Raw genomic sequence first — 27,508 nt, 5'->3', positions numbered from 1 at the left:
CAGGGCTCAGCTGCACTCCAGCAGAATCCTCTGCTGCTGCCGCCTGACACATAATGAACGATCAAAAGGTGTCTGCTGGGACTTCCCCAGCAGTCTAGTGGTTAAGACTATGCGCTTCCACTTCAGGGGGCGCAGGTTCCATCCCTGGTCAGGGAACTAAGACCCTGCATGCTGCACAGCATGGCAAAAAGAAAAAAAACAAAAATGTCTGCTGAAGGAGGGAATGAATGAATGAATCAACCAGTCAATTTTCCAGCCTTGCTAAATGCTGCCAATAAGTTAATGAAGCAGGTGACCATGGCAGATGAACGGCAGATCCTTCCTTTTAGGTCAATAATGTTAATAAACACTTTGTCTCAACTTCCTGTGATTGACAGCAACACTAACGGGTTAATTCCATCTGGGCTGGGTACCTGTGGAGTCTCTGTAAAGTACACGATGATATTCATGAAGGCTGCCTGCAACTTTAATTGGGCTGAAGATGCTGGGTGGTAGGGAATGTGCACCATATTTCTTTCCCATGAAATCCCACAGATGCTTAGAACGAAAAGAGTTATTCAAGATAATAATCATATTGTAATAAACAAAGTATTACAGTGGCTGGGTTGGCCTTGTGAATTTTCTACAATGAATCCGCTTACTTCAATTTACTTCAAATTGTTCAGCAGGATCAAAGACACTGTTGAAGAAGGAGAATCAATGGTCCCACTCTAATCAGCAGAGATCTAATAGCCTAGCTGAGAACCCAAGATACGGCATCATCAAGTGCAGCACTGCCCAATGCAGTACTGGGCAGTGAGGGATGGGCAGCCCACAGCAGGCGCATCAGAAACAGAAAATGCAAGGGGCCAAATGCAAGAGACCAAACAGAATGATGCAACGTAAAATGAAACCAACGGGAAGCAGCCATTATAACCTTCCTCCACGAGGTAAGTGCGAGCACTTCTAAAACGAAAGTAAAGATAAACTGTCAGCAGAAAAAGAGAAACTATAGGAAAGGGCCAAATGGAAATTTTAGAACTGAAAAACAGAATGTCTGAAAGAAACAAGGCACTTGGGAGGCGCAAGAGCAGAATGGAGATGACAGAAGAAGTTCCCTGAACTTGAAGATGGAGCCATAGGAATGATCCAACCTGAAGAACAGACAGAAAAAGGGCAGAAACATAAACAGTCACAGGGACCTGTGGGACAACCCCCGTATCACTGGAGTCCCTAAGAAGAGGAGAAAGATGTGTGACAGTCAAAATATTTGAAGAAATAATGACTAAAAACTCCTCAAATTTAGTGAAAGACATAAATTTAGAGATTCGAGAAGTTCAGGGAGCCCCAAACAAGGCAAACTCAAAAAAATAAATAAATCCATGCATATACACATCAAAATTAAACTGCTGCAAACCAAAGATAAAGTCTTGAAAGCAGCCATAGCAAAATGATACATTATGTGTAGGGGGATAATAATCAAATACCACAGATGCTAGAGAATACAAAGGATTCCTTGTCAGAATTCATAAAAGCGGTGGAGTGAAATCTTTAAAGGGCTGAAAGAAATACCAACGCAGAATTCTATATGCAGTGAAAACATCCTTCAGGGGTGAAGGTAAAATAAGGGTATTCTCAGGCGAAGGAAAACAAAAGAATTCGCTGCGGGTATGTTTGCTCTAAGAGAAATTGCTAAAGGAAGTTTCCGCTGGAGGAAGATGTTCCCAGAGGGAAACCTGGAACTTCAGGAATGAAGGAAGCACAATAAAAATGATAAGTGTCTGGTTAAGTGATATTTTTCTCTTTTTAAGTTCTCTAAAATATGTATGAAGGCTGAAAGCAACAATTTAACATTGTCTGGGAAGCTGTCAGTGTGTGTAAATACGATACATGTGACACCGTAAGGTAAAGGGGGAGGGTAAAGAGACCTATGTGGTTGCAAGCCTTCTAGGTTTTTCCTGAAGCTGTAAAAAAAAAAATTAACTCTAACTAGACTGTAAAAACTTAGACCTGTGTATTATAATCCCTAGAGCAACAGCTAAAAAAAACACAAAGGGATATAGCCAAAAAACTAACTGATATATTAAAATAGAATACTAAAAAAATACTCAGAGGAAGGCAGAAAGGGGGAACAGAAGAAGGAAAAGCGGAGGAAACAAACAGAAAATCACAAAATGGTGGGACTAATTCAACTATATGGATAAACACATTACATCACACCATTTCAAAAACAAAGATGGTGAGATTGGATTTGAACCAAAGAAACCTATATACTGTCTACAAGCAACCGACTTTAAATATGATGATATATTGGGTTGACCAAAAAGTTCGTTCGGGTTTTCCCATAAGCTGTTACAGAAAAACCCGAACGAACTTTTTGGCCAATCCAATACATACATTAAAAGTTTGGAAATAGAGAAATCCCAAAGAAAAGAAAGCTGTATTGTCTATATTAATATCAAATAAATTATGCTTCATATCAAGGAAAATTATTTATCAGAGATTAAAAGGGACAATACATAATGATAGAACAGTCAATTCATCAAGAAGACATACAATCATCAATTTGTATGCACCTAACAACAGATCATGAAGCCGAAACTGATAGAACTGAATGGAGACATAGGTAAATTCACAATTGTACTTGGAAACATCAACATCCCTCTCTCAGAAATCTATAAAACAAGCGGACAGAAAATCAGTAGGTGACATTTAGAGAATACCCATCGGACCGTGATAGAATACCCATTCTTTTCTAAGGTACGTGGAAACGTCACCAAGATAGACCATATGCTCTCAACGTATGGTTTGCTAAACAAATTTGAGCAAATCTAAAGGAACTGAATTCATACAAACTCTGTTCTTGGACCATAAGGGAATTAAACTCCAAGGCACATGTTCTTCACTGGCTCCCAGAGCTGCCTGCGTTGACCATCAGTTGCCTATGGAAGTAATTTGCTTGATAATTCACCCTTCATTGGCTGCCTCTGCTCTCCTGTCTTACTTTCCTACCTCACACCAATGTTTCCTGGGATCATTTCCCAAACAAACTCCTTTCTTGGGGTCTGCTTCTAGGAGAACCCAAGCTCTGACTACTGCATAGACAGTTAATTCTTGTTATTCGTGGAAGTTAGATTCTCCAAAGTCAATGTAGTTAGTGAATACTGAATTAGCGGATACCGACCCATGGCTCCTAGGAAAAACAAAGGGCCAGGTTCCTGTGAGCCTCTGGTCAAAACATTTTCATCAACTGGTCAACACAGAACCTTGTTTGATATGTATTTTTGTTTAAAGACATCTTATTTAATATATATTGTTGATTCATTAGGATCAAACTCACGCCAGCAGCACTGTAGCTCATGCCTGAATGATGTATTTTCCCCGTAAGGCATGTCACAGCCTTCTTGCTCTTAGGGACACTGGACAGCACTTCGCACTAGACTTGGGGACCATTTAAACAGCAGAATCACCCCCAGCACCACCACTACCAACAACAAAAAACAAAAATGTGGAAAACATTATACTAAATAGACCACAAAAAGGACATGTATTTACAGTGTGGGATAGAACAAGAAGGCAGAGGTCTCCGTGATCAGTCTCAGCTGGCAACACGCGTGCAGGGAGACTCAAGTCTGTACGTGTCTGCAAATAACAGAGGAAGCCCCGGGGGTACTGATTTTGAGGTTACGAATAAATTTTCACAAGTTAGGTGAATTCTCAAATACAGAATCTGAGAATAGTGAGGATGGACTGTGTCTTTTCAATCTTTTTTTAAAGTCTTAAAGTGGTGATTTATGAATAGAACTTTAAACTTTCTTATACAGAAAGGAGAGTCCGGGTCACCTTTGCTGGTCAGCAAGGATGCCCTCTGTTCCACCAAACAGGGATGCTCTCTTTCAAAACCCTGGAACCAACGTATACTATATAACACTGTGCTGAATACAGAGCTTATGGGTTTTTTGTGGCTCTTTTCAGCTGACCTTTTATTGTGGCCATTGTTCTTGTTCTTTTCTATGCATTTGGACAGGTTATAAGTTAAGCTTTGGTGTAAACATGAAGAACTGGGAGGACCCTGGAAAAAAACCTGCCATTACTTGCACAATAATATCTATCGGTTCCAATCATTCTCAGACGGGGATGCCTGAGGGAGATTTCTTTGCCAGTTGAAAAGTAATCCTAGAGCCCAAGGCTGGTTTAATGTCTGCACAAACACCCCCCAAAAAGTGGATAAAACCAGCCTTGGGTGAATGAACACATCCCACAGGTGATGAGAACTACAGCAGGGGTAGAACAGTGGGTCAAATGTTTACTTCTGAAATGTCTTTCTTCTCTAAATCACAACTATTGGGACTAGGAAAGAACACTCAAATGCATATAAGATTCCAGAAGACTACCATTAATATCTCTGACATGAACATACAAGGCTGTGTAGGAAGATGATACAAAGCCTAACTAGGGAAAAAAAAGAGCATTAATTTGGAAAAGAAAGCATCATAGCAGCATAGGTTTAACTGATCTCAAGCAATGTCATTGCAGGAAACAGTTGCGATATAGAACACAGAACATGACTAACGATCTTTAACGACTAACGGAAGACATAACATATTTTCCCCCAGAAATTTATAGAGTTAATAATACCATAGCTTCCTTGGTGCCACTTTTTCTAGTTTGTTTTACTGCAGGAACCTAGCAATAGTCAAATTCTTTCTCCGTGAGCTACCACTCACTGAAAAAGAAATATTTCAAAGCACAAAAACACTGATGTTAATTCCTTCTGACAACTTAATAAAAAGGTAGCAATTTACTCACAACATATTATCAAACATGGAAAAATATGGCGGAGATAAGAACTTTTAACACACATTCACAGGGTATTTTGTGTCACGGATTGTGTCAGGAGAAGGGCAGTGGGGTTTACCGTAAGGGTAGGAGACTTCCCCGGGTGTCCCTTGGGTGAGTAATAAGACAAATGACTCAGCACACACATAACATAGTGACAGCTACTTTGAGAAAGAGAAGCCTGAGAAGATCACCAGAGATCTCCTGTGAAATCACAGAAGGAGGGGACACACCCAGTGGAGGGTCAGAGGAGACTTCCTGGATAAGATAGCCTGGAATGAGAGAACGTGCAAATACAGAGAGAGAAACTGAGCATCCCAAGTTCACCGGAAACGAAAAGGTTCAAGTGTGGGGCTGGTGAGAGATAAACTGGGCCGTAGGCTAGGGCCAAGTCTTGAGGACCCTATACGTCAGGCTAAGAAGTTTGGATTTGTTCGGAGGCGAAGGGGTCCCACTGTGAGATTTTTAGCCAAGCGGGGGATGATTAGGGGAGAATTATGAGTATCGTGTCAGGTTTACAAGGTAGGGAGATCAGTCAGGAAGCAGGAAGAGAGTGGATTGCAGATGCAGGGCTGAGATCAGCAAAACCGGTCAGTGGCTGTTATAGGAACCCAGTAATCTAAGCAACAGTAACCCAAACGTGATAAGTGCCTGAGGTAAGACAGTGGTAGGGGAAAAGGGGGGGAAATGAAAAAATACTTAGGAGGCAGGATCACCAGGACACAGCAACCAACAGAAGTGATGTGTCAGTGAGACAGAGGGAGTCCGGGTGCTTCCGGCTCCCGGTCTGCATGGTTAACTGAATAACGGTGTCAGAATGTCCCTCGTGACTGAGCACGACAGGCTTTTCACACATCATTATAACAGCACCTGATGGTTTAAAGATCGGAAATTAAAATAATACTACGACCGCAGGAGTGTCAAACATGGTAGATTCTACTCTGTAATGTTGAAAAGGAAACATTTAGCTCCAACACTGAGCACAACACTGTGCCCCTAAGACTCATTACAGCAGCGGACAGCTCCTCCCGGGCACCTGCGGCCACGAGGGGGTATCAGGGATTCTCTGCACGCAGAACAGGATCGACTCCCCTCCTAGGCAGACCCCTCCCCTGCAGTCAATACTCAAAGATCTAACCAGATGGGACGTCCCCCTCCCAAAGCCTTCATAAGCACTGGGGGAACCCGCTCATATCACAGGATGATTACAGCTTTAGGTGAGGTCTCGGCTGGGCTTCCGCGTTTCTTTTTTTTTCTTTTTATCTTTTTTTTTGCGGTACGCGGGCCTCTCACTGTTGTGGCCTCTCCCGTTGCAGAGCACAGGCTCCGGACGCACAGGCTCTGCGGCCATGGCTCACGTTTTTACACTGACTCTATAAACCAGTTTTTCAAATTCTTTTTTATCATCCTGCTGGTTCCCTAATTAATGGGTTAGGTAAATCTTTGACACGTGCTCCTGTATTTTTTAAATGATACTTTGACAAAAACGGCAAATTTCCCATACCCCACTTTTCTGTGTAAAATATAGTAGGCATAAGCCTGAGAAGTCTTCACTTGTCTTACGAAAAGTGTCACCATCCAAATATGCTTACCAGTAAGGAATTTTTTTTAAATTAATATTTCTGTGAGCGGTGTTTCCCCTTCCGGAGCCCAGTGAGTCTTCCAGCATCTCAATCTCTTCTCAGGCATTTCCATTCCCTCCGAGGGTTACTTACGTCAGCCTGAGAGAGGGTCTCAGGCCTTTGAGAGGCTCAGCTCAGCCTACCAACCATCACCTTGTAACATCTGGAGAAAGGGTTCAGAATAAGTCCAAACTGTTCTACACGGCCTTCAGTCTTGCCCCCCACCTATGATGAAGCACAAATAATAAAATTACTTGGGACTTCAACCACTTGCAAGTCTCAGGTCCTCGGGGAAGTCATCTAATTAATCTTCGCGGCCCTCACGTTACACATCAGCAAAACAGGGCGACAGCATTTTCCCTGCAGGGCTGCTCAGAGGACAAGAACGAGCCTGGCTCACTCTAGCTGGTCCGCAGGTGTCAACTCCCTTCATCTAAAAATCGTAATTTTTTCCTCCGGGACCTGGACGAGGCGACAAAGGCCCTTCCAACTCTCAGGGTTTCTTCCCCATAAAAAGTTTGTTAAATGCTTTGGCAGAACTCCAAAACACCCTGAGACGGTCACTGACCTGAAAAGCTGGATTTAAACTGTTCGACAGAGAATGTCTGACGCCCCCACTCTACCGGGTCTTCGAGCCGCTCACTTTGCGGAGCGAACACGTGCCTTTCACGCGCCCTCGGCTGCCTCCCCGCCTCCGGCCTCAAACGCCGGGTCAGCCGGTGCTCCCGCCAACCCCGCAGGGCCCTAGGGCAGAGCCACACGCCTCCCGCCCCCGGCCCCGCCCCGGCCCCGCCCCGGCCCCGCCCCGGCCGCTGATCTGACCCAACCTATCACTCCCGGCCCCTCCCCCCGCGCGGGCCCCGCCCCCGGCCCCGCCGCCACCTGTCGCCTTCAGGCCCGCCCCAGCCCGCCCTCCCCGGGCTCCGGCCCCGCCCCTGGCCCCTATCCAACCTATCGCGTTCAGGCCCCGCCCCTCCCCGGCCCCGCTCAGACCTATGGTGTCCCAGCCCCGTCCGGGAGTCAGTCCCCACCCCCACCCCACGGCCCGCAGTCCCGCCCACGCCCTGGAGCAGCCATGGCAGGAGTGGCCGGAAGGCTGGCGCGGCTGTGGTGCTCGGGCGCTCTCAGCAGGTAAGTGCCAAGCCCGGGCCCAAGGTCGCCCTCGGACGCCGCCTTGCTTGCGGGGGGCGCGCTGTCTGTTATCGCGTCTCGGTAGCAGCAGGGTTTGCGGGCTGCTAGCAGAGCGTGACGTCAGGTGTCCCTCTCCCGCTCGCCCTCCTCTGGGCCGGAGGGTCAGGACGGCCGAGCTGGGTCTCGCCGCGCGCGTCCCCGCCCGCCCCCGCCGCCGGGCTCCGAGATGCTTTGCTGAGTTGGGGGGGTCGCGTGAGCGGCCGTGCGAGCTCGTGCCCGCCGTGGGAGCGCGCCCCGAGGTCAGGTGGGGGTGACCCGTCTGCTTCGTGGAGAACGTCCTGCCTGGTGATGGTGGCGGGATGCACAGCCGGGCCACGTGGAAACCAGAACCGGGCTGTGCACCGGCAAGGGGAAAACCCTGGAACGTGCCGGTTGCCTTCGGGGGTGGAGTTACGATTTTCCCGATTTTATATACTAAGCGGTCGTGTTTTGTAATTTTTTAAAAACTCTATTTTAAAATAAATAAGTTTGCACCATATTTTGTGAGAACTTGCACATTTCGCCCTTTATGTACATTTTAAGTTTTCCTTTCATTTTCTGCTTGTAACTTGCCAGGTGCCAAATTCATGTAAAATGCAGTTTTTTCCCTTTTTGGGGAAAAAAAAAAAAAAACGGATTCAATTATTTAATGTAAAACTCATAGAAGGCTGATTTTACTGAATGAGGCTAACTCAAGGTTTGAACCTACTCTTTGAAAGTTACATTATTGCAGAGGAGGTGATACATTTGTTAGGTTTGGGCTTTATTTGTAGCTATTATTTTAATCATCTTTGATGCCTTTAACTTTATTACTCAGGGTCATTTGTTGTGAAACAACAGTGTTGTTTGTTTGTGACCTCACTGCTGTGCATTGATGCTTTCCCCTCCCCTCTGCTTACTGTGTGTGCTTAAAAAGCTAGTTACCTGGTGGCGCTTGCTGTCTCTGCTCTGCACCTGGCTCATTAGACATGTCTGCGTTAGGGGTGAGTATGTCTGCTCAGCAGGCTTCACAGCCTAGCATCCAAGGCAGGTAGATTTCCCCCAGGTAGGACTTTCACCTCCCTAAGAAAGAAGTGCTCTCTATCTGGAATGCCAGCAACTGCTCGTCTCTGCTCTGAACATTTCTTTTTTTTTTTTTTGTGGTACGCGGGCCTCTCACTGCTGTGGCCTCTCCCGAGCACAGGCTCCGGATGCGCAGGCTCAGTGGCCATGGCTCACGGGCCCAGCCGCTCCGCGGCACGTGGGATCTTCCCGGACCGGGGCACGAACCCGTGTCCCCTGCATCGGCAGGGGGACTCTCAACCACTGCGCCACCAGGGAAGCCCTCCTCTGAACATTTCTTACATCTTCATTTTCCCCTCCTTTCACCTGTGTGTGTGTGTGCTGGGACACACATGTTTGCTGAGCAGAGTAAGGAATTGACCTGATAAAAGTTTATACTTTGTTGATCAGTGACTATGTGACTGAGCAAAGGGCTTATGTGCCTGAGGGGCAGAAAACCGAATTCTGACAGCAGGAGTTTGCAGCAAAGTAAGGATCTATTGCAGGGCACTAAGCAAGGCAGTGGGAGGACAGGCCTCAGGTCCACTCCAAATTGATCTTTGTGTTACAGGCTTTTTTTTTTTTTTGAGGGGAAGAACAAAGAAGCTGAAATTAATTATCCTCTTGTGACATTTATTAATCATTGCATGTCTCTGGTTTATAACTCTCTGGCCAGGTGGTCCATGGCACAGGGGTCTGTGAACTCGTCCTGCTCTGCAGAAACAACCTGAGTCTGCATGTTAACAATGATGTCTATAATAGCAGTTTTAGTACAAAAACGGTGTTATCGACAGCAGCAATTTTAGTCATCTGACTCTGGTTGATTAGTGCTCAGTTAGCCCAGGATTGAGGTCAGAGGAGACAAGAAAGGGAATAAAGTTTTGGACAGAGGGATGACTCACAAACTCGGTAAGGAAACTCGGTTTTACGGGGACTCAGTTTCAACTGCAGAGGCTGTTTCTGGACCTTGGAACCCAAATGACTGAATTCTTTGTACTTTACCCCCTTGGTCTCAGTATCTTTATTTTGTCTGGGGGTGGGGCAGGCATATTAAACTCAGAGACTGAGATTGTCTTTGCCACTGTTTTATTTAACCCAGGTTCACTGCGGGAATAGTAATAATTTCACAAGCCAGTAGCATACAGGATTATGCCTCTTCATAAGGCAGTAGAGAGTTTTGACTTTGCCATCCAAGAGCTGACGTCCAGCTGCCAGCCCCCAAGTAAAAGTCCCCTGATGTTGGAGCAGTTTGGTGGTGTGGCCAGGCAGGCTGATTCTTCGGTGGCCGCTACATGGCGTTCACTGCTGATCGAAGAGTCCCCTTTACCATGGCAGGAGCTAGTGCCCCAAGGTCTTGGAGAGCTATCTGGATCAGCAGAGGGGAGCCTTGCCCAGACTGACACTCTCGGACGGTCCTCACAAACTCTGGGGATTTATAGTCTCAATGACCCCTCTGCATATAGTCACTTCATCTGCTCTTATCAGTACGTCCCCCGCAGGACCCCTCAGATGCTGAGCTCCGAGCGGCTACCAACCAGGAGGATGAGATGTCAACCTGACACAGCTCACATCATTCTTATATCAAAACCACTTCACTTCTAAAAACAACTTTTTGGGTCTTTCCTTTCACTTCAGTTGTACGCAAGTGGCTCTGCGGTCTTCACACCCCGCGCAGCACTCCTGCTGTCCTCCATCCCACAGGCCTCTACTGACTTCCTGCCCGGGGCACAAGTCCACGGCTCCCCGGCTTCTGGCTGCTTTCCCTCTGTTTGATTTGAAGGCTCCGTGACTGCCGTTAGCTTCTGTACTGATTTCTTATCTCGGGACAGTTTTGGAAACCACTAACCATTCACAGCCAGGTGGCTGGGGAAGTATAGGGAAACTATTTCTGGAGAAACGTAGCATTTTGGAGTGTAAGGGCTGGGAACGATTAGCAGTCAACCTGCCTGTTTGCAGTCCTCTGCAGGTCACCCGTTTCCCAGCACTTCAGCTGCACTTGTGTGGCCCAGCAATGAGAGCCAGCCAGAAGGACTTTGAAAATGCCCTGAATCAGGTGAAACTCTTGAAGAAGGATCCAGGAAATGAAGTGAAGCTAAAACTCTATGCACTGTATAAGCAGGTAAATGCCTAAGGTGCGACATAAAGACATTTTGAGCAGATAGGTCCTCAGACAGACGTGCTGTGTGTTGTACTAAAATGCAGCCTTAATGCTTTTAGGGATTGTGTTGCTGCCTTTCCTACCAAGAGTGTATACATGAGAGTTTATTATATTAGACTTCAAAATATTACTAAGGCAAAAAGTAACTCCTCAGGACCACTCCAGAGTAAAAGAGACTTAAAAGATATAACAACCAAAGGTGTAGATCTTATTTGGCCACTAATTAAAATAAATCAGCTGAAAAAGTGGTCTTGAGACAATTGGGGAAATGTGATTAGGAACTGAGTATTAGGTGTTACCTAGGAATTATTCTTAATGACATCATGGTTGTATAAGAAAATGTTTTTTTGTTGTTTTGTTTTGTTTTTTTTTTAGGAATGCATACTGAATACCTAGGGGTAAAATAGTATGGTGTTTGGCATTCTCTCAAATAATGAAACAAAAAAGGAAAGAAAAGGGTGGATGAAGCAAGTATGGCAAAAATGAGCGTTACTGAGTTTGGGTAACGAAGATTGGGAGTTCATGACAGTATTCTACTTTTGTATATGTTTGAAATTTTTTATTACAAAATTTTAAAACTCAAGTTTTTAAGTTACAGTGTCTGAAAAATGTCCTGGGAAGTCAGCCCCTCTGGGTTCCTGTGTGTTTTCTATTTTTCTCTTCCTGTGACGCATATCAGCCTCTCTTACTTTCATACTGGTGTGTATAGTAAAGAACTTAACTTTGCCCCCAAAGAGGTCTGACCTTTGCCCTTGGCTTCTGGGAGGTAATTTCTAAGCCCTTGAAATACCAAGAGTGATAGAAGTGTCTCTGTTTGCCTGGAGAGTCTAACCATGGTATTTAGAGTAGGGGCTGCAATTACCCTTCAATCATGCCGAGGTGGTGGAGCCCCAGTGAAAACTCTGAACACTGAGGCTTGAATGAGCTTCGCTCGTGGGCAGTACTCTGTGTGTTGTCACGCATCAGTCTGGGACTGGAAGAGTACGCTGTCCTGACTCCGCAGTGGCCGGTTGGCGGCGGGCTGGGGTGTCACACACACACCTTCCCCAGATTCCACCCTCTGCATCCTCCCTTGCTGACCTTAATCCATATCCTTTCCCCCAATAGCCGGTAACCAAGAGTACAGCAGCTTTCAGTGCATTCTGTGAGTCATTCTAGCAGATTATTGAACCCGAGGGTGGTTTCGGGAGCCCCCCAATCTCGCACTTGGTGTCAGAAATGGAGGGGCGCAGTCTTACGGCCTGCGTTGCCTCTGATTTCTCAGATGGCTAACTCTTGCGAGGTGAGTCTTATCTCTCTTTCTTTGGAGAGTCTTAGCCTCCTTTGCTGCCCTTGTTTTTCAGAGCCTCCTTCAGCTAGTTATATTACGAAGTTGAAAAGCATGGTTATTAAATGGAGTTTTAAATTTGCCATCTCTGAAAATAACTGAGTGCATATTTTTTTCATCTCAGAACACTCAGTGCGCCTCCCCTCAAACAAGTAAACTTTAGTTGCTTTTTGCTTGCTGCTCGCGTGTCCTTCAGTTAAGTGTCCTAAGGGCCAGCGGCACTGATGACCCCACCCCTGCCCCCTCGTACGCAGCTGCAGCTGTGTTGCTCAGTTATTAGATATCTGCCATGGAACTGGGTTGGGGAGGGTGTTTCTTTTGAATGGGCTTTCAGAATACACTGTGTGTTCAAAATGTTTGTGGGCGAGTTACCTTTGAAGATTATTTGCTTGAAGATTTTCATCATGTATGAAGAATGTGACCATCGCTAAAACTAATGAACGATGATGATTTTCTAAAAAGTATTCAGTACTTTCCCCAAACCCTAATCTTGCGTTATTTTCACGCACAGGCAGCTGTAACTTACGTTAGGGACTAACAGCCAATGGCGTACTTTGTCCCTCCAGGCTTCTTTCTCTTGCTTGTGCATTTTTAGCAACAGCGTCGAAGGGAGAAGGAAATTCAAATAAATCTATGTGCCTTGGGAGGGGAAGGTGCGTTCACGCTAGCGTGCATCTTATGGGTCTTAACTGTTTAAGGCTCCAGTTTGCATGGGCGTTTGACCAGTAATTGCCCCTCTCCTTTTCACAGGCCACTGAAGGACCTTGTAATGTGCCCAAACCAGGTGTGCTTGACTTTATCAATAAGGCCAAGTGGGATGCTTGGAGTGCTCTTGGCAGTCTGCCCAAGGTACACTTACTTACCATTCTGCTCTTATTCCATTTGCTGTGCTCCTAAAGGAAGGGGTTGCTTCTCATTATTAAGCCATCACAGATGAGCCTTCTAGATCTTGAGATCCCTCTACCGAACCAGAATCTCTGTTCTTTCTTCATTGCCAGGAAGTTTCTCAGAATGCTTGTTCATTGACCGTGGGCTGAAATTGTCATCTCTCTGCAGGAAACCGCCAGGCGTAACTACGTGGACTTGGTGTCCAGTTTGAGTGCTTCGTCTGAGCCCTCCATCCAGGTGACACCTGCAGCAGACAGGAAGCAACCAGGAAGTGACGCCGTGGTGGTGACCTCCCAAGATGGCATCACAACCATCACATTGAACCGGCCCGACAAAAAAAATGCACTCACCACTCAGGTAACACGACCTGCCCTAAGAGTCCGTCCTGCTTTTCTTTTCTTCCTCTGTCTGTTTCACTCAAAAACTATAGTGTGTCAGCATCCTTCCTGTTTCTTTGAGAGCTTGTGTTTGATTCATACAGAAGATTAATGATTGTGGCTACTTCGTACAGCAGAGTGGGACATTCATTATTTAGAATTTGTGAGCTTCGGGTAGGTTATGCATGCCCAGAGGCACTGCAACTTTTCTGATGATGGAAACACAGATAAATGATGTGAATATAAATGAAACACATGTCACAGTAAGAGAAGATGCAGAGGGCTTCTCTCAGGTTGGCATAGACGCTCCCTGGACATACCTTCATGTCACTTAGACTTGAGAGTGAGTACTAATCTACCTGCGTGGAGCTTTATTTTGTACAAGTAGAGGGAAAAAGGAGAGAAGAACTTAAATAGATCATAACCCAGCTCTGCTTGAAATGAGCTGCTTCACAAGGGCACTGCTAGTCTTTGAATCGGTCGTTGAACTAGAACAATAATAGAAATAACCCCTTCCACAGCCTAAGCATCCATCAGTGGACGATGGACAAAGAGAACATGGTGCGTCTACACAGTGGAACACTGTTCAGCCGTAAAAAATTGTGAAATCTTGCCATTTGTGACGACGTGGATGGCCCTTGAGGGCATTATGCTAAGCGAAATAGCTTAGAAAAAGGCGAATACCGTATGATCTCACTTATAAATACAGAGAACAGCAGATTGGCGGTTGTCAGAGGTGTGGGGTGAAGGGGGTCAAAATGTACAAACTTCCAGTTATAAAATGAAAATGTCACAGGGATCACCTGTACAGCACAGTGACTATAATACTGTTTTCCGTGTCTGAAAGTTGCTAAGACAATAAATCTTAAAATTTCTCATCACAAAGAAAAAACACTGTAACGATGTGTGGTGATGGACGTTGGCTTATTGTGGTTATTTTACAGTGTATACAAATATTAAATCATTATGTTATACACGCGAGACAAACATATGTATCATTAAAATAAACCGAAGTTTAAGGGAAAAATAGCCACTTCAGCCCTTTCCCCTTGAGAAAAAAGTAGAGGGTTAATTGGATACTTGGTGCTGAACTGGGAGTAAAATTCAAAACGGCCGTAACCCCTTTTCATCGGACATATCACCTCTGTTGTAGTAGAAAAAGCACACTACCTTAAAATAGTCTCAAATAAGGATTCCATGAAGCTGGATATGCACTATGCAGTTAACAAAGCATTCGAGTCTCAAAACTTTTTCTTTTCTCCTGACTCTTTTTTTTTTTTTTTTTTTCTCGATGTGCGGGCCTCTCACTGTTGTGGCCTCTCCCGTTGCGGAGCACAGGCTCCGGACGCGCAGGCTCAGCGGCCATGGCTCACGGGCCCAGCCGCTCCGCGGCATGTGGGATCTTCCCGGACCGGGGCACGAACCCGTGTCCCCTTCATCGGCAGGCGGACTCTCAACCACTGCGCCACCACAGAAGCCCACTGACTCATTTTTATATATCCATGGTAGTAATAGTAATAACTACTCTACAGAGTGGCGCATGTGTGTCAGTACTTTCCACACAGAGGTTTAATTCCCACAAGGAGCCTACCACTATTGCTACCTAACAATAAAATAATTAGGTTAAGTACTTATTTACTGCAACTCACATGACTAATAACCAGGAAGATCTAAGTTGAAGCCATGATCTATCCATCCCTTGAGCCTGGCTCTTCCCAGATACCCTGTCATGCTGCATCATCATCCCGGTAGTCGTAATGGAACGACTTCCTCATTCCCTCCCTCAGTAGAAGTGATTTCACCTCCATTCATACGTTATGTAAAGTCCATGCGTCTGTTTTTTCAGTAAAGGATGTGTATCTATAAACGTCAGCGCTCTTCACCATTCTCTCCCTCATCTAAGGTAGAAACTGCACCTGTTTTAAATGCCTTGAAAGCTATGACAGCTACACGTCCAAGATTTTCAGAGACATGGCTGATTTGAAATATTGGGCCCACTGTTCTTGACGGAGTCCAGCCTTTCACTCTCCATAACACTCCCAGGCTGCCTGCCACACTCATGCTGTCTTGACGTCCCAAATAAAAAACTGCTTCCTGGAAATCTTTCTCTGCTCCCCGCGCCATTGTACCCACAGAAAAGGACCGGCAGCTCCTCTGAGCTTTCTGTTGCTTTGTACTTTCCACCCATTTTAGAGCTGTCCCTCCCCGTCTGTTAATTCCAAAAGCTCAAGGACTGTGTCTTACTTGTTCATTTTGGGGGAAAAACGTGGATATGTTCTCCAGCATCTTCTACATAGCACTTGGTACAGAATACGCACCACGTAATCATAAAAGGAATGGAAGTCCTTTCAGTCTTTCGTTCTGGCTCTATAAATACAGCCAGCGAAGTGTTTGGCACTTTGCAGAGGGTGGGCTTTGCAGACTGATGTTTAGTGAAGCCCCTGGGTGATGGTTACCATTTTCAGAGTTTTTTTCTTTTCCTCGTCTTCCCCCTTTCACACAGATGTATCACGACATCATACTTGCACTTGAGGCTGCAAGCAAGGATGATTCAGCCATAACTGTTTTAACAGGTGAGACATTTTCTTAGATTTCTAGTTAAATTTCTATTTGGGGGGATTTTCATCTAAGTAGGAAATTGAGTAAATAGGCTCTAATATCTTTCCTAGTGCTAAGATACTCTAATTCTTAAATACATAAGAAATACGATAGACACAGGATTGATACCTTTATCACGTAAAAAGCAGATACAAATTGGTAAGAAAAGTACTAAGACCTATTAGATAAACGGGTGAGTAAAATGAACAGATAATTTATATGAGAAAGTACAGGCATAAAAGAAACAAGGAAAATGCAACCAGATTAATAAACAGAAATCAAAATGATGAGATACCACTTTATACTTACCTGAATTAGCAAAATTTCATGTTATACCCAGTTTTGACAAGGTTATGGTAGAATAAATGCCTCTACTCCCTTGCTGACAGCGTGATGGCTCTAAAAAGTGTAAGTAGCTAAGGAAAGGGCATTTGACGGTATGTAAAATGTTCATATACTTTGATACAGGGATTCCACTTATGGGAATTTATTTTAGGGAAATTATCCAAGAAAAAGGAAAGGTCTTATGCAAGAAAGATAATCTTTGCAGCATGACTTATAATTGTGAAAATGTTAAAACATTGTAAATATGCTGCGTGACAGAATAATAAAGCACATTTTAGAACATCCAGTAGACTATATACTGTACAAGTATTAAAAATTACAACTCTAAAAACCGACAGTATAGCAAATGTTTAAGATATAATAAAAAGCATTAGCAGTTATATCAGCACTGTGATAATAAGTGGAAACTATGCATGCTTCTAGGCCTGGGCTGATGAGAACTCAGAGAACGGAAGTCATTGAACCTGGAAGGGGCACTGCATGTAGTGGTGCAAGCTGAGGGTCAGGACTCGGATCCACTGGTGTTTAAATCCGGGCTTCATTCCTCACTACCTGTGGGAGACCTCTGCTTCCCGAATGGAGAAGACAGTGTCTTCCTAACCCCACAGAATGGTCGAGGTGGTGGCACGAGACAGTGCAGGGCAGGGCTCACAGCAGGTACTTGGAAGACGGGAGCTGTTACCATTTGTTGACGCAGTGGAAGCAGGACTGATTTTATTTTATTTTATTTATTTTCTTTTTTGGCCACGCCACGCAGCTTGCGGGATCTTAGTTCCCCAACTAGGGATTGAACCTGCACCCTTGGCAGTGAAAGTGCGGAGTCCTAACCACTAGACCACCAGGGAATTCCCAGAGTGATTTTATTTTCTTTTAATTTTCATTAAAATGTGTAAAATATATAATATTATATAGAGATATCAGAGATCTTTCAGTAAAAAAGGGAGATGAGGAGAAAGAGAGATACCTAACAGCTGATGAGAGGGGGTGAAGGAAAGGGAAGAGTTGAGCATGGCCCTTGTTTTTCACAAATACACCTCGGAGAATGGAGGCAACAAAATCAGTCTAGAGGTGGCGTTGGCTTGATACAGGAGAAGAATGTTTTCTGGTTTTTTAATTTAAAAAAATTTTTTTAACATCTTTATTGGAGTATAATTGCTTTACAATGGTGTGTTAGTTTCTGTTCTATAACGAAGTCAGTCAGCTATACATATACATAAAAAAATTTTTAACTAAAAGTATAATACAGGCACATGGTTTTTTAAAAAATCCAAAGATTGTGAAATGGCATACAACAAAACTAAATCTCACTCTCCTTGGAACCCCAGTCTTGCTTCCTAGAAAAACTCAGCTTTTCTTGAGCCTTCCAGAAACTGCCTATGTGTGTGTACCCCGCCTCTTGTAAACAGAAAAGGAAGCATATAGTACATACATACTATACCCACCTTCTCCTAACAGCGTATCCAAAAAAATTGTTCTCTGTCAGCACGTATACATCTGCAGGACTACAAAGTATGAAAGTTTGGGGATTCCATAATTTATTTCATCATTCCTGTATTGATGAATGGGTAGACCGTACTTAGTCTGTTGCTATTAAAATCATGCTGCAAGGGTATCCTTGGACATATGTCTTGCAGCGAATGTGCAAAATCCAAAGGCTATATTCTTAGAAGTGAAGTTGCTGGGTTTCGTAATAATGGTAATAATGGCTAACGTTTCTATCATACTTCCTGTTTGCTGAGCACTGGTCTAAGCATTTTAATTCATCTGATAGCGTTTTGATTCTGCACTTTTCTAAGCTTTCTTGCAATAACCCTGTGAGGTTAGGCCCTGTTCTTACTCGTATCTTACAGGTGAGGAAACTGAAAGGTTAGGTTTTGATAAATAGTGCTTTTCCTATAGTGATTTTCTGTATATCCTTCACGTTCATTTTCTGGTTCCTGTTTGATCTAAACGTTGTAATAGTAGGTCCTTTAATTTCCAGAAAGGATTTTTTTTTTTTTTTGCTTTTCCATTTCTGTTATCAATTCCTAGTTTATTGTATTATAATCAGAAATGATTGGTTTTACCAATTTTACTTTTTTAGAATCTATTAAAATTTCGTGTATATTAGCTATATATTGAAATCTCTGCCTTGAAGATTAAGAATCAACAAAATGGCCAATATTTTATATCATCCAGGAACACTTAAAAAGTAAGTTCAGGGACTTCCCTGGTGGTCCAGTGGCTAAGATTCCATGTCCCCAGTGCAGGGGGCACCGGTTCGATCCCTGGTCGGGGAACTAAGATCCCGCATGCCACACGGTGCAGCCAAAAAAATAATAGTAATGAAAAAAATGTTTTAAATAAAAAAGAAATTTAAAAATATTAAAAGTTCGGGCTTCCCTGGTGGCGCAGTGGTTGGGAGTCCGCCTGCTGATGCAGGGGACGCGGGTTCGTGCCCTGGTCCGGGAGGATCCCACATGCCGCGGAGAGGCTGGGCCCGTGAGCCATGGCCGCTGGGCCTGCACGTCCGGAGCCTGTGCTCCACAACGGGAGAGGCCACAGCAGTGAGAGGCCCGCGTACCGCAAAAAAAAAAAAAAAAAAAAAAAAAAATTAAAAGTTCATTCTTGATTTTTAAGGTATAGTGTTACAATTATATCAATTAGACTTGCCTCTCTAATTCATGTTATATAGATTTCCTAAATTCTGTTTTCTAATTTATCTGTCTGGACTGAAAAAAGAAAATTAAAGGCATCTGTTTCTCTCAGCCCATGCTATGCTCCCCAGAGCCTTTGCACATGCTGTCACCACTGGAGAATATTCCCCCCACCCTCTTTCCATCTACCCCTGCCCGTGTCCTTCAGATCTCAGTCCAGTCATTCCCGCCTTAGCAAAGTCCCTCCCTGAACCCCCAGGTGAGAGCAGAGCCCCATTGCCTGCTGTCCTGTCCTCGTGTCCCTTTGCATCGTCATAGTTGCGTTGCCTACAGTTATCCATGTGTCTTTAAATCAAGGTCCAGCTGACTCCCTGGACTGTCAATTAGGGCAGGACCCCAGCTGGTCCACCAGTGTATTTCCAGAGCTTGGTACAGAGCCTGGCACATACAAGATGCCCAGTGACTACTGCAGAGTGAGTGAGTGCTGGATCCATGGATTTTGTTTACAGGCAATGGGGACTATTACTGTAGTGGGAATGATCTGACCAACTTCACGGATATTCCCCCTGGTGGAGTGGAGGAGAAAGCCAGAAGCGGGGCCGTTTTACTGAGGTGAGAGCACGTCTGTCTCATCCCGGGGGGCTTATCCTTATCGGTGTGGGGTCTTCAGCTGCGCCAACGTAAAATAAATACTTCTTAGGTTCTGTGTAATCGGCTGTGACTTTAGGCAAGCATATTTCTCCAAGCTTCTATCAGTAGGGGGCATTTGCTCCATCACTGTAACTTCTGTTACCCGTTCTCCTGGCCTCCCTACACCACATTTGATTGGAAAGCATACAAGTCAACTACCGCTACCAATTAAATTCTCCCATATTGAGGCAGAGGAGTTTAGCAACTTCTCCTCTGGCCAGAGGAAGGCGTGACTGCCATGATCGCTGCTCATAGGAGACTTGAAATGGTCTCAGAAGACACAGAGGGCGTGAAGGCATCTCCTCCCGCCTCATTAGTCCCCGCTGCGTCTCTGGTGCCCACTGAGCTGGGATACCGCAGCACGTGCTGGCGGCCACCCTCGCCTCTGAGTCTACAGCTGGCTTACGTCCCTGACCGAATGCCTAGAACACAAGATTTGAACGAAGGCTGACCTGTGGGACCCTGCGAGTTTCCCTCAAGTGCCGTTCAGATGGGAGGAACCTGGTGCGAGAGGCCAGGGAGGTGGCAGGGCAGAGAGGCACTGCTGGGCGATGGGAAATTCACCAGCCTGGCCAGAAAAGCACGTTCCAGACTCGCCCTGTCTCGCCTGCTGCTACTTTGGCATATTTAAACATGCTTTTGTATTTCCACGTCTGTAGGGATTTTGTCGACTGTTTTATAGATTTTCCGAAGCCTCTCATTGCAGTGGTAAATGGACCAGCTGTAGGAATCTCCGTCACCATTCTCGGGCTATTTGATATCGTGTATGCGACCGACAGGGTAAGTCAGCTCCCGGAAATGTATGAAGTGATACAAGTTAAAAAGAGATCCTCTGAATTCTCCTTTATTGTTGCTACTAGTAAACAGATTACATATGGTTTATGGTAGAATGGACCGAATTTAAATTTTTCCCAAAGAATTAGTCTAATATGATGCTTTTTCTTTTCCTTTACTATTAACTTGAATTTTCCTAAACACGAATATTGTTGTGAACATTTTGCCCCAGCTCTTTTGGCTCTGTGCTCTAATCCTGTTACACAACACTTGTTCATTTTTACTCTAAAATAGTCAGGAACCTTCAAAGCTTGTTAGCAGGGGGCAAAAAATAGCTGTTTTGGAGGTTATGCAAGTGAGTTATTTGATCAGTTTTTCCAAGTAAGTGAATCCTGGAATTTATAAATCCAGAATAAGGAAGAACTTTCAGGCGTTATTCCACTTTCACTCCCTCCTTTGCAGATAAGAAAACCAAAGCTCAGAGGAGTCGTGTTCACCATTGAGTTATATAGATTTTAATTTTTCTTCCTACTACAGTCATAATATATGTCATAGTAGAAAATAAAATTTTGGAAAATATGGAAAAGTACAAAGAAAAGAGTTAATTTAAAAGTCACTCCTTATCTCACCACTCAGATAAGCAGTGCTAACATTTGGGTTATTTAACTTATCTCATTTAACCAGTCCCTGACACTGGAACCCTATAAGTTTTTATCCTTATAAACAAAAATGTGATGAACGTTTATCTTAGAACGTTTACTGTAGCACTAATAACCACCTCGTAGGGTTATCAGATTCTTAGAGTGACTTTGCTTTTGTGGCAGTACAGTTTGCTAACGTACATACAGCCTTGCAGGGAACACTTGGTTTTTACCGCTGAAGAGATTCCTGGCTTTGTCTGGAGGTGTTTTCTCCACTGATGGGGCCGTATATGAGGGTCCTTAACTCTGTGGCTCACCTTTTCCTGGATTCCTTTCAATGAGGTTGGGCATATTGTCAGATCTAATTTTTACTAATAATTTTCCCATAAAAATAGCAAATGGAAGTCTAGACGCTAGGCTACCTAACCTTTGTAGGTGGAAGTCTCTGCTCAAAGGCAGAAATTAACAGTCTTTGGTCACATTCTGTGTGTTAAATGACCAATTAATTGACCTGCTTTGAGCAGGGTGGGATCAGGAGTTCCTGACCTGAACTTGGGGGTCTCATTCTTCAGTACTTGGAGGCCAGTATCATCATATTTGAATCTTGTCCAGATTCACCCACTGGATTCCAAATGATTGTCATGTACATCATCTTTTTAAAGATTTCTAGGACTCCCATCTTACGATACAATTTGAATTCAATTGAAATCAGAGGGAAATGCGTATATGTTATGTATGCTAAAAGGTTGGGCCCAAAGCAAAATATTTGACAAACAGTGACCACTGCTGAGAGCTCACCCAACTGAGTTACACCAGGGCTCAATTTAAAATCAGGCAAAGACACAGAAGAAAGAAGCTGTGGAGAGGAATTCATTTTACAGGGTTTCTCATTCCTGGCTTCATGAATAGATACCATATTAAATGTGGGTTAACATTTAACCCATATAACCAAGTTATTCTCTATTATGGGCAATAAGTAGTGCCTCTGCCTATTAGCTTCTCTGTCAGCAAACAGTACATTTCCTCTTTGAGTTAATAAAAAGGCAGAAATCATAACAGTAATAGATCTTTGAGCGCTCAGTATCTAGGAGGTACTCTGCTGATGCACATTATATGTGTTCAGTAAATGCCCACGTTAACTGCCCTGCGAGGCAGGTGCTCTCATCCCATTTTACAGATGAGAAAACCGTGGCACAGAGAAGTTAAGAAGCTCCAGGGTCACTGGGCAGCCCGAGGCCAGCATCTAACCCTTAACTACATCTACTGCTCCGTTGCTTATAATAATGTTTATAAGTGAATTAAATGCTGCTTATTATCAGCTTTCCACGCACCTGTTTGTGGCTCTTACCAAGGTCGGCTTCTGCTTTCAGTTTTCTGGTCATGTTCCTTAGGCTGTGACTTCTCAGCACATTTTCTCCAATACGCTTTCTTTTAGGGGGGAAAAGAGAAGACAGGTGACATTAATAACTGTTTACTTTATACTTTTATTATTTTGATTTGTATGCTTTGTACATTATATGTTTATATTTTCTAGCAATATTCATTAAAAAAACCCTCCATACCTGATTATGGGAAATGAAGTCTAAATATGCTGTTTACGGAATTGTTGATTATAAGTTAATTTCCTTTCATAAGAACTTTTCATTCATCAAGAAACACACAAAACTATTTCTGACATCTAGAAAAAAACTACAAATGACTCTGTAGTCTAAATAACCAACATTAAAGTAGTTTCTGGTATTTAAAACCAATCAAAAAACCTCTGGGGCAAAATCAAGACAAATGGCAGATTGAGGAAGTAATTTTTCAACTCACAATACAGGCTAAACTTTCTAATATATTTTTTAAAATGTGTGTATAAAGTGATGGATCAACAAATTAATATAAAAATACACGACAGAGAGGAATAAATAGCCCACAGAAAAGAAAGTATAAATGGCTCTTAAAAACACGTGAGAAAGACACCATTAAGAAAAGGACTTCCTGGTGGTGCAGGGGTTAAGAATCTGCCTGCCAATGCAGGGGACACGGGTTCGAGCCGTGGTCCGGGAAGATCCCACATGCCGAGGAGCAGCTAAGCCCGTGCGCCACAACTACTGAGCCTGCGCTCTAGAGCCCGCGAGCCACAACTACTGAGCCCTCATGCCACAACTACTGAAGCCCACGTGCCTAGAACCCATGCTCCACAACAAGGGAAGCCACCGCAATGAGAAGCTCGCGCATCGCAACGAAGAGTAGCCCCCACTCGCCGCAACTGGAGAAAGCCCGTGTGCAGCAATGAAGACCCAATGCAGCCATAAATAAATTAATTAATTAATTAAAAAAAAAAAGACAACCAATACAACTTAAAAATAGTGGGCAAAGTATTGCAAGCTACTTCACCAAAGAAGGTATGCAAATGGCTGATAAACACACGAAAAGATGCTCAACATCATTAGTCATTAGGGAACAGCAGATTAAAACCACACCAAGGGCTTCCCTGGTGGCGCAGTGGATGAGAGTCCGCCTGCCAATGTGGGGGACACAGGTTCGTGCCCCAGTCCTGGAAGATCCCACATGCTGCGGAGCGGCTGGTCCCATGAGCCATGGCTGCTGAGCCTGCACGTCTGGAGCCTGTGCTCCGCAACGGGAGAGGCCACAATGGTGGGAGGCCCACGTACCACAAAAAAACAACACCACCACCACCGAGACACCACAACACACCTACTAGCGTGGGTAAAATTGAAAAGACTAAGGATAACGACAGGTTTAGGGAGAACGCAGCGTGGTTGGAACTCCCTGCTGCACCTCGCAAAATAGCCTGGCAACGTCTGAGAAAGTTACAGCACACATGAACAACGCAGCCCAGCAGCTGCATGCCTGGGCATGTACCCAAGAGAGTTGAAAATACACCTCCATCATAACCTTATTTATAACATCCAGAATACTGGAAATACCACAGTGGCTCCAACTGGTGAATGGATAAGCGAATTGTGACGCATCCGTACAATGGAATACTTCTCAGAAATAAGGAGCAGACCCTACTATGTGCAGTAACAACGTGGTGACTCGAGCCTTCTGCTAAGGACAGAAGCCCACCAAAGGAGAAGAGGCTACAGAACGTGTGACTCCATTTATATGCATTCTAGAAAAGGCAAAACTGTAGGAACAAAACATCCGTGGTTGCTTGAGGGTGAGAGACAGACTGACTGCAGAAGGGGCGTGAGGACACCTTGGCGTGGGGGGGGGGGGTGATGGAACTATTCTGTGTCTTGGTTGTGGTAGTGGCTCCATAACTGTATGCATTTGTTTAAACTCATCAAACTGCGTACGTGAAGAGTGGATTTTGTGTGTATACAGGCAGACCTCAGAGAGATTGTGGGTTTGGTTCCAGGCCACCGCAGTAAAGCAGATATCACAATAAAGTGAGTCACGGGACTTTTTTGGTTTCCCAGTACATATAAATGTTATGTTTACATTTACTGTAGTCTGTTAAGCGTGCAATAGCATTATGTCTAAGAAAACCATCAGACATTTTAGAACAGCTTTAATTTAAAGTAACGCTGTTGGGAAAATGGCTCCGGCAGACTTGCTCGACTTGGGGTTGCCCCAAACCTTCCATTTGTAAACAAAAAATAAAAATGCGGTATCTGCGAAGCACAATAAAGCAAAGCACGATAAAAGGAGGTCTGCCTGTGTAATAATACAATAACCCTAATTTTTTTTAAAGTTCTTCAGTTAAGTATTGTAAGGAGGATAGAAACAAATAGTGATTTTTTTGAAATCACATGTGAAAAGATGATTTTCTTTTTTTTTTCTCTCTCTTCAAAAAGGCAACATTTCATACTCCATTCAGTCACCTAGGCCAGAGTCCAGAAGGATGCTCCTCTTACACTTTTCCGAAGATAATGGGCCCAAGCAAGGTAATTTTTGGAAACCTTAAAACGAAAGGTAATGTCATCTCCATTCCAAAAGTAACCCCACACTCTCTGTTCTTTCCCTCTATAATAGAGGCAGCAGACGGAAGCGAATTATTTGCTACCCAACTCCAAGAGTTTTAAACATAGAGGAACCAGGCTGTGGGAAGCGTCTGGTCCGCAGGGAAATTTAGACGCTCTGTCCCCAAACTGGGGGTGACTCTCAGCTGGGTGCCCCGTGCTCCCAGCGCCGTTCCCGGCCCCCACAGCCTTTCCTCCAGACTGTCCCACAGGGCAGCAAGGCTCCAAGGGGCCCACTGGCCGCTCAGGTCTGTCCCTGCAGTTATGGAAACCTAGGTGCCCACCCTTGGTGGGCAGGACCCCAAGGGCATCATGACAAGCCCGAGAGCCAGGGGTAGGGAGAGGCTTAGCAGACATCCTTCAGGATCTGAAAGGGGGGGAGTGGGAATTGAGCCTCTGTTCGTTGCTATTAGGTTTTCATTGAAAAAAATGTATATTTTTAAAATCTCTTTTCTTTTGTTTCTGGACATGCCATGCGGCTTGCAGGATCTCAGTTCCCCGACTGGGGACTGAACCCCGGCCACGGCAGTGAGAGCCTGAAATCCTAACCATTAGGCCACCAAGGAATTCCCTTTTTAAATCTCTTTCTTCAGTCACGTGCCCTGAATTCTTATACAGCTTTGAACTTTGAAAATTTGGGCAGACCCAACCCTAAGGCTTAGAACATTTGACTCTGAAACCGTCTTTCCTTTTCTGGAAGAGAAATTGCAGACATGGGAAAGGAAATCCACTTGGTGCCCCCAGTATTGTTAGAAACTGAACATCAGTCTCCCTCACTCTCCTTCAGTTAAGTGGAGCTCATTGGAGTACCTGGGCAGGTAAAGAAAACTGTCAGAGCCAGACCACTGTGTGAATTTCCAGGGAAAGGAATTTTAAAATATATATATATATGTATGTATTTATTTATTTTATTTATTTATTTTGGCTGCGCCGCGTCTCAGTTGCAGCACATGGGATCTTTAGTTGCAGCATGCAGACTCTTAATTGAGGCGCGCGGGATCTAGTTCCCCAACCAGGGATCAAACCCAGACCCCCTGCATTGGGAGCATGGAGTCTTACCCACTGCACCACCAGGGAGGTCCCCGGGGAAGGGAATTTTGACAGTTGGTGTGCCTAAATGTTGGTTGGCATTTCCTATGACGGTGATTTTTCTTTTCGTTTTACGATTGTTTATAGTGTCTAAAACAGGAACTCATTGCTGCCGTGTGTCGTAGAATCAACACCTGCCTCGCAGCCTTTCTGCCCCAGGCTCCCAGCTCTTTTTGCTCCGCGTCGTAGACAAACACAGAAGCAGCAACCTCTACAAACTGTCCAGAAAGCCCAATGGTGTCAGCACAAAGCTGGCAAACCATTGCCTGTGGCACCAACAGTTTCCCCCTTAATGAGAAATACTGGCAGCCTCAGCGGCCAGAAGGAGATGTCCCTGTGTCTGCTGGAAGCAGTTCATTCTGAAGTTAGCTGAGCCTTGTTTCACTGCGGTAACGTCTCAATCCCGCTTTTCATTTCAGGCAACAGAGATGCTCGTTTTTGGGAAGAAGTTAACAGCCCGGGAAGCATGTACCCAAGGACTTGTTACTGAAGTTTTTCCCGACAGCACTTTTCAGAAAGAAGTTTGGCTCAGGCTGAAAGCATATTCAAAGCTCCCCCCAAATGTTCGTATTCGTTTTCTTGTTTGTCTTGTTTTGCTTGTAAGAACCATGGAAATCATCTGTTTGCCTTAAGAGAATAAGCAATTTAAAAAACAAGACAGCTGGCTCTGAGCACATCTAAATCTGAGATTAAAAGTAAGCCTAATAATGTTAGAAATACTGACTTTTACAAAACTGATCAAATAGGCGTCCCACTCCTGTGCTGTGGAGACCGAGGGGCGGTTCTCTCTGGGCACCACTTGGAGGAGGTTGATAGGCAACCTTTACCAGCACTTTGCTCCTTGAATCCAGGTGAGCAGCCAGACAGGTTAACTGTGAGGAGATTCTGACCACACAGCACTCATTTTTATATGTAGCTGGTGACTGATTTTCTCATGTTCTCACTGCTCAAAATGTCCTGGAGCCAGAAGCTTTGGTTTCTATGTACAGCTTCGTAGAAATGTGTGATCACAAGCCCTGCCCCACACCTGCTGGGAGGATGTGTGCACACACGAACGTTTGAGGAACAGCGTCTTATCTACACGTTTCTTAAGGTGTCACAGGATCAAATGAACGACAGAGAAACAAGCCTCAGAATTCTAGAATAATCTCACTCCTCTTAGAATGCCTCTTAACCTCACTGTTGGTTTTGTTTTTTCAGGCCATGAGAATTTCAAAACAGGTCATCAGAAATACGGAGAAAGAAAAGTTGCACGCGATTAATGCTGAAGAAAGCAACGTCCTGCGGGAGAGGTGGCTGTCAGATGAGTGCATGAATGCCGTCGTGAGCTTCCTGTCCAAAAAAGCAAAGCTGTGAT

General features: G+C 44.5%; 1 protein-coding gene across 2 annotated transcripts; it reads left to right on the top strand.

Moving 5' to 3' along the window:
• Nucleotides 1-7,483: 7,483 nt before the first annotated feature.
• ECI2 (enoyl-CoA delta isomerase 2) lies at nt 7,484-27,507 on the top strand (the record flags this gene model as incomplete). Of its 2 annotated transcripts, none has more annotated exons than XM_082662788.1 (10): nt 7,484-7,571; nt 10,608-10,770; nt 12,887-12,985; nt 13,193-13,381; nt 15,905-15,974; nt 19,490-19,592; nt 20,330-20,450; nt 24,898-24,987; nt 26,571-26,714; nt 27,352-27,507. In XM_082662788.1, exons 1-10 carry the CDS (start codon nt 7,516-7,518, stop codon nt 27,505-27,507), a joined length of 1,191 nt encoding a protein of 396 aa, XP_082518914.1. In that variant the 5' UTR covers nt 7,484-7,515. The 2 variants fall into 2 exon arrangements, with proteins under 2 accessions (XP_082518914.1, XP_082518915.1); XM_082662789.1 differs by lacking the exon at nt 7,484-7,571 and adding an exon at nt 8,557-8,593.
• Nucleotide 27,508: the final 1 nt, after the last annotated feature.

This window comes from Grampus griseus (genome assembly GCF_964374135.1).
Source record: "Grampus griseus genome assembly, chromosome: 10".
Classification (NCBI taxonomy): domain Eukaryota; kingdom Metazoa; phylum Chordata; class Mammalia; order Artiodactyla; family Delphinidae; genus Grampus; species Grampus griseus.
This window is presented reverse-complemented; position numbering and strand designations above follow the sequence as displayed.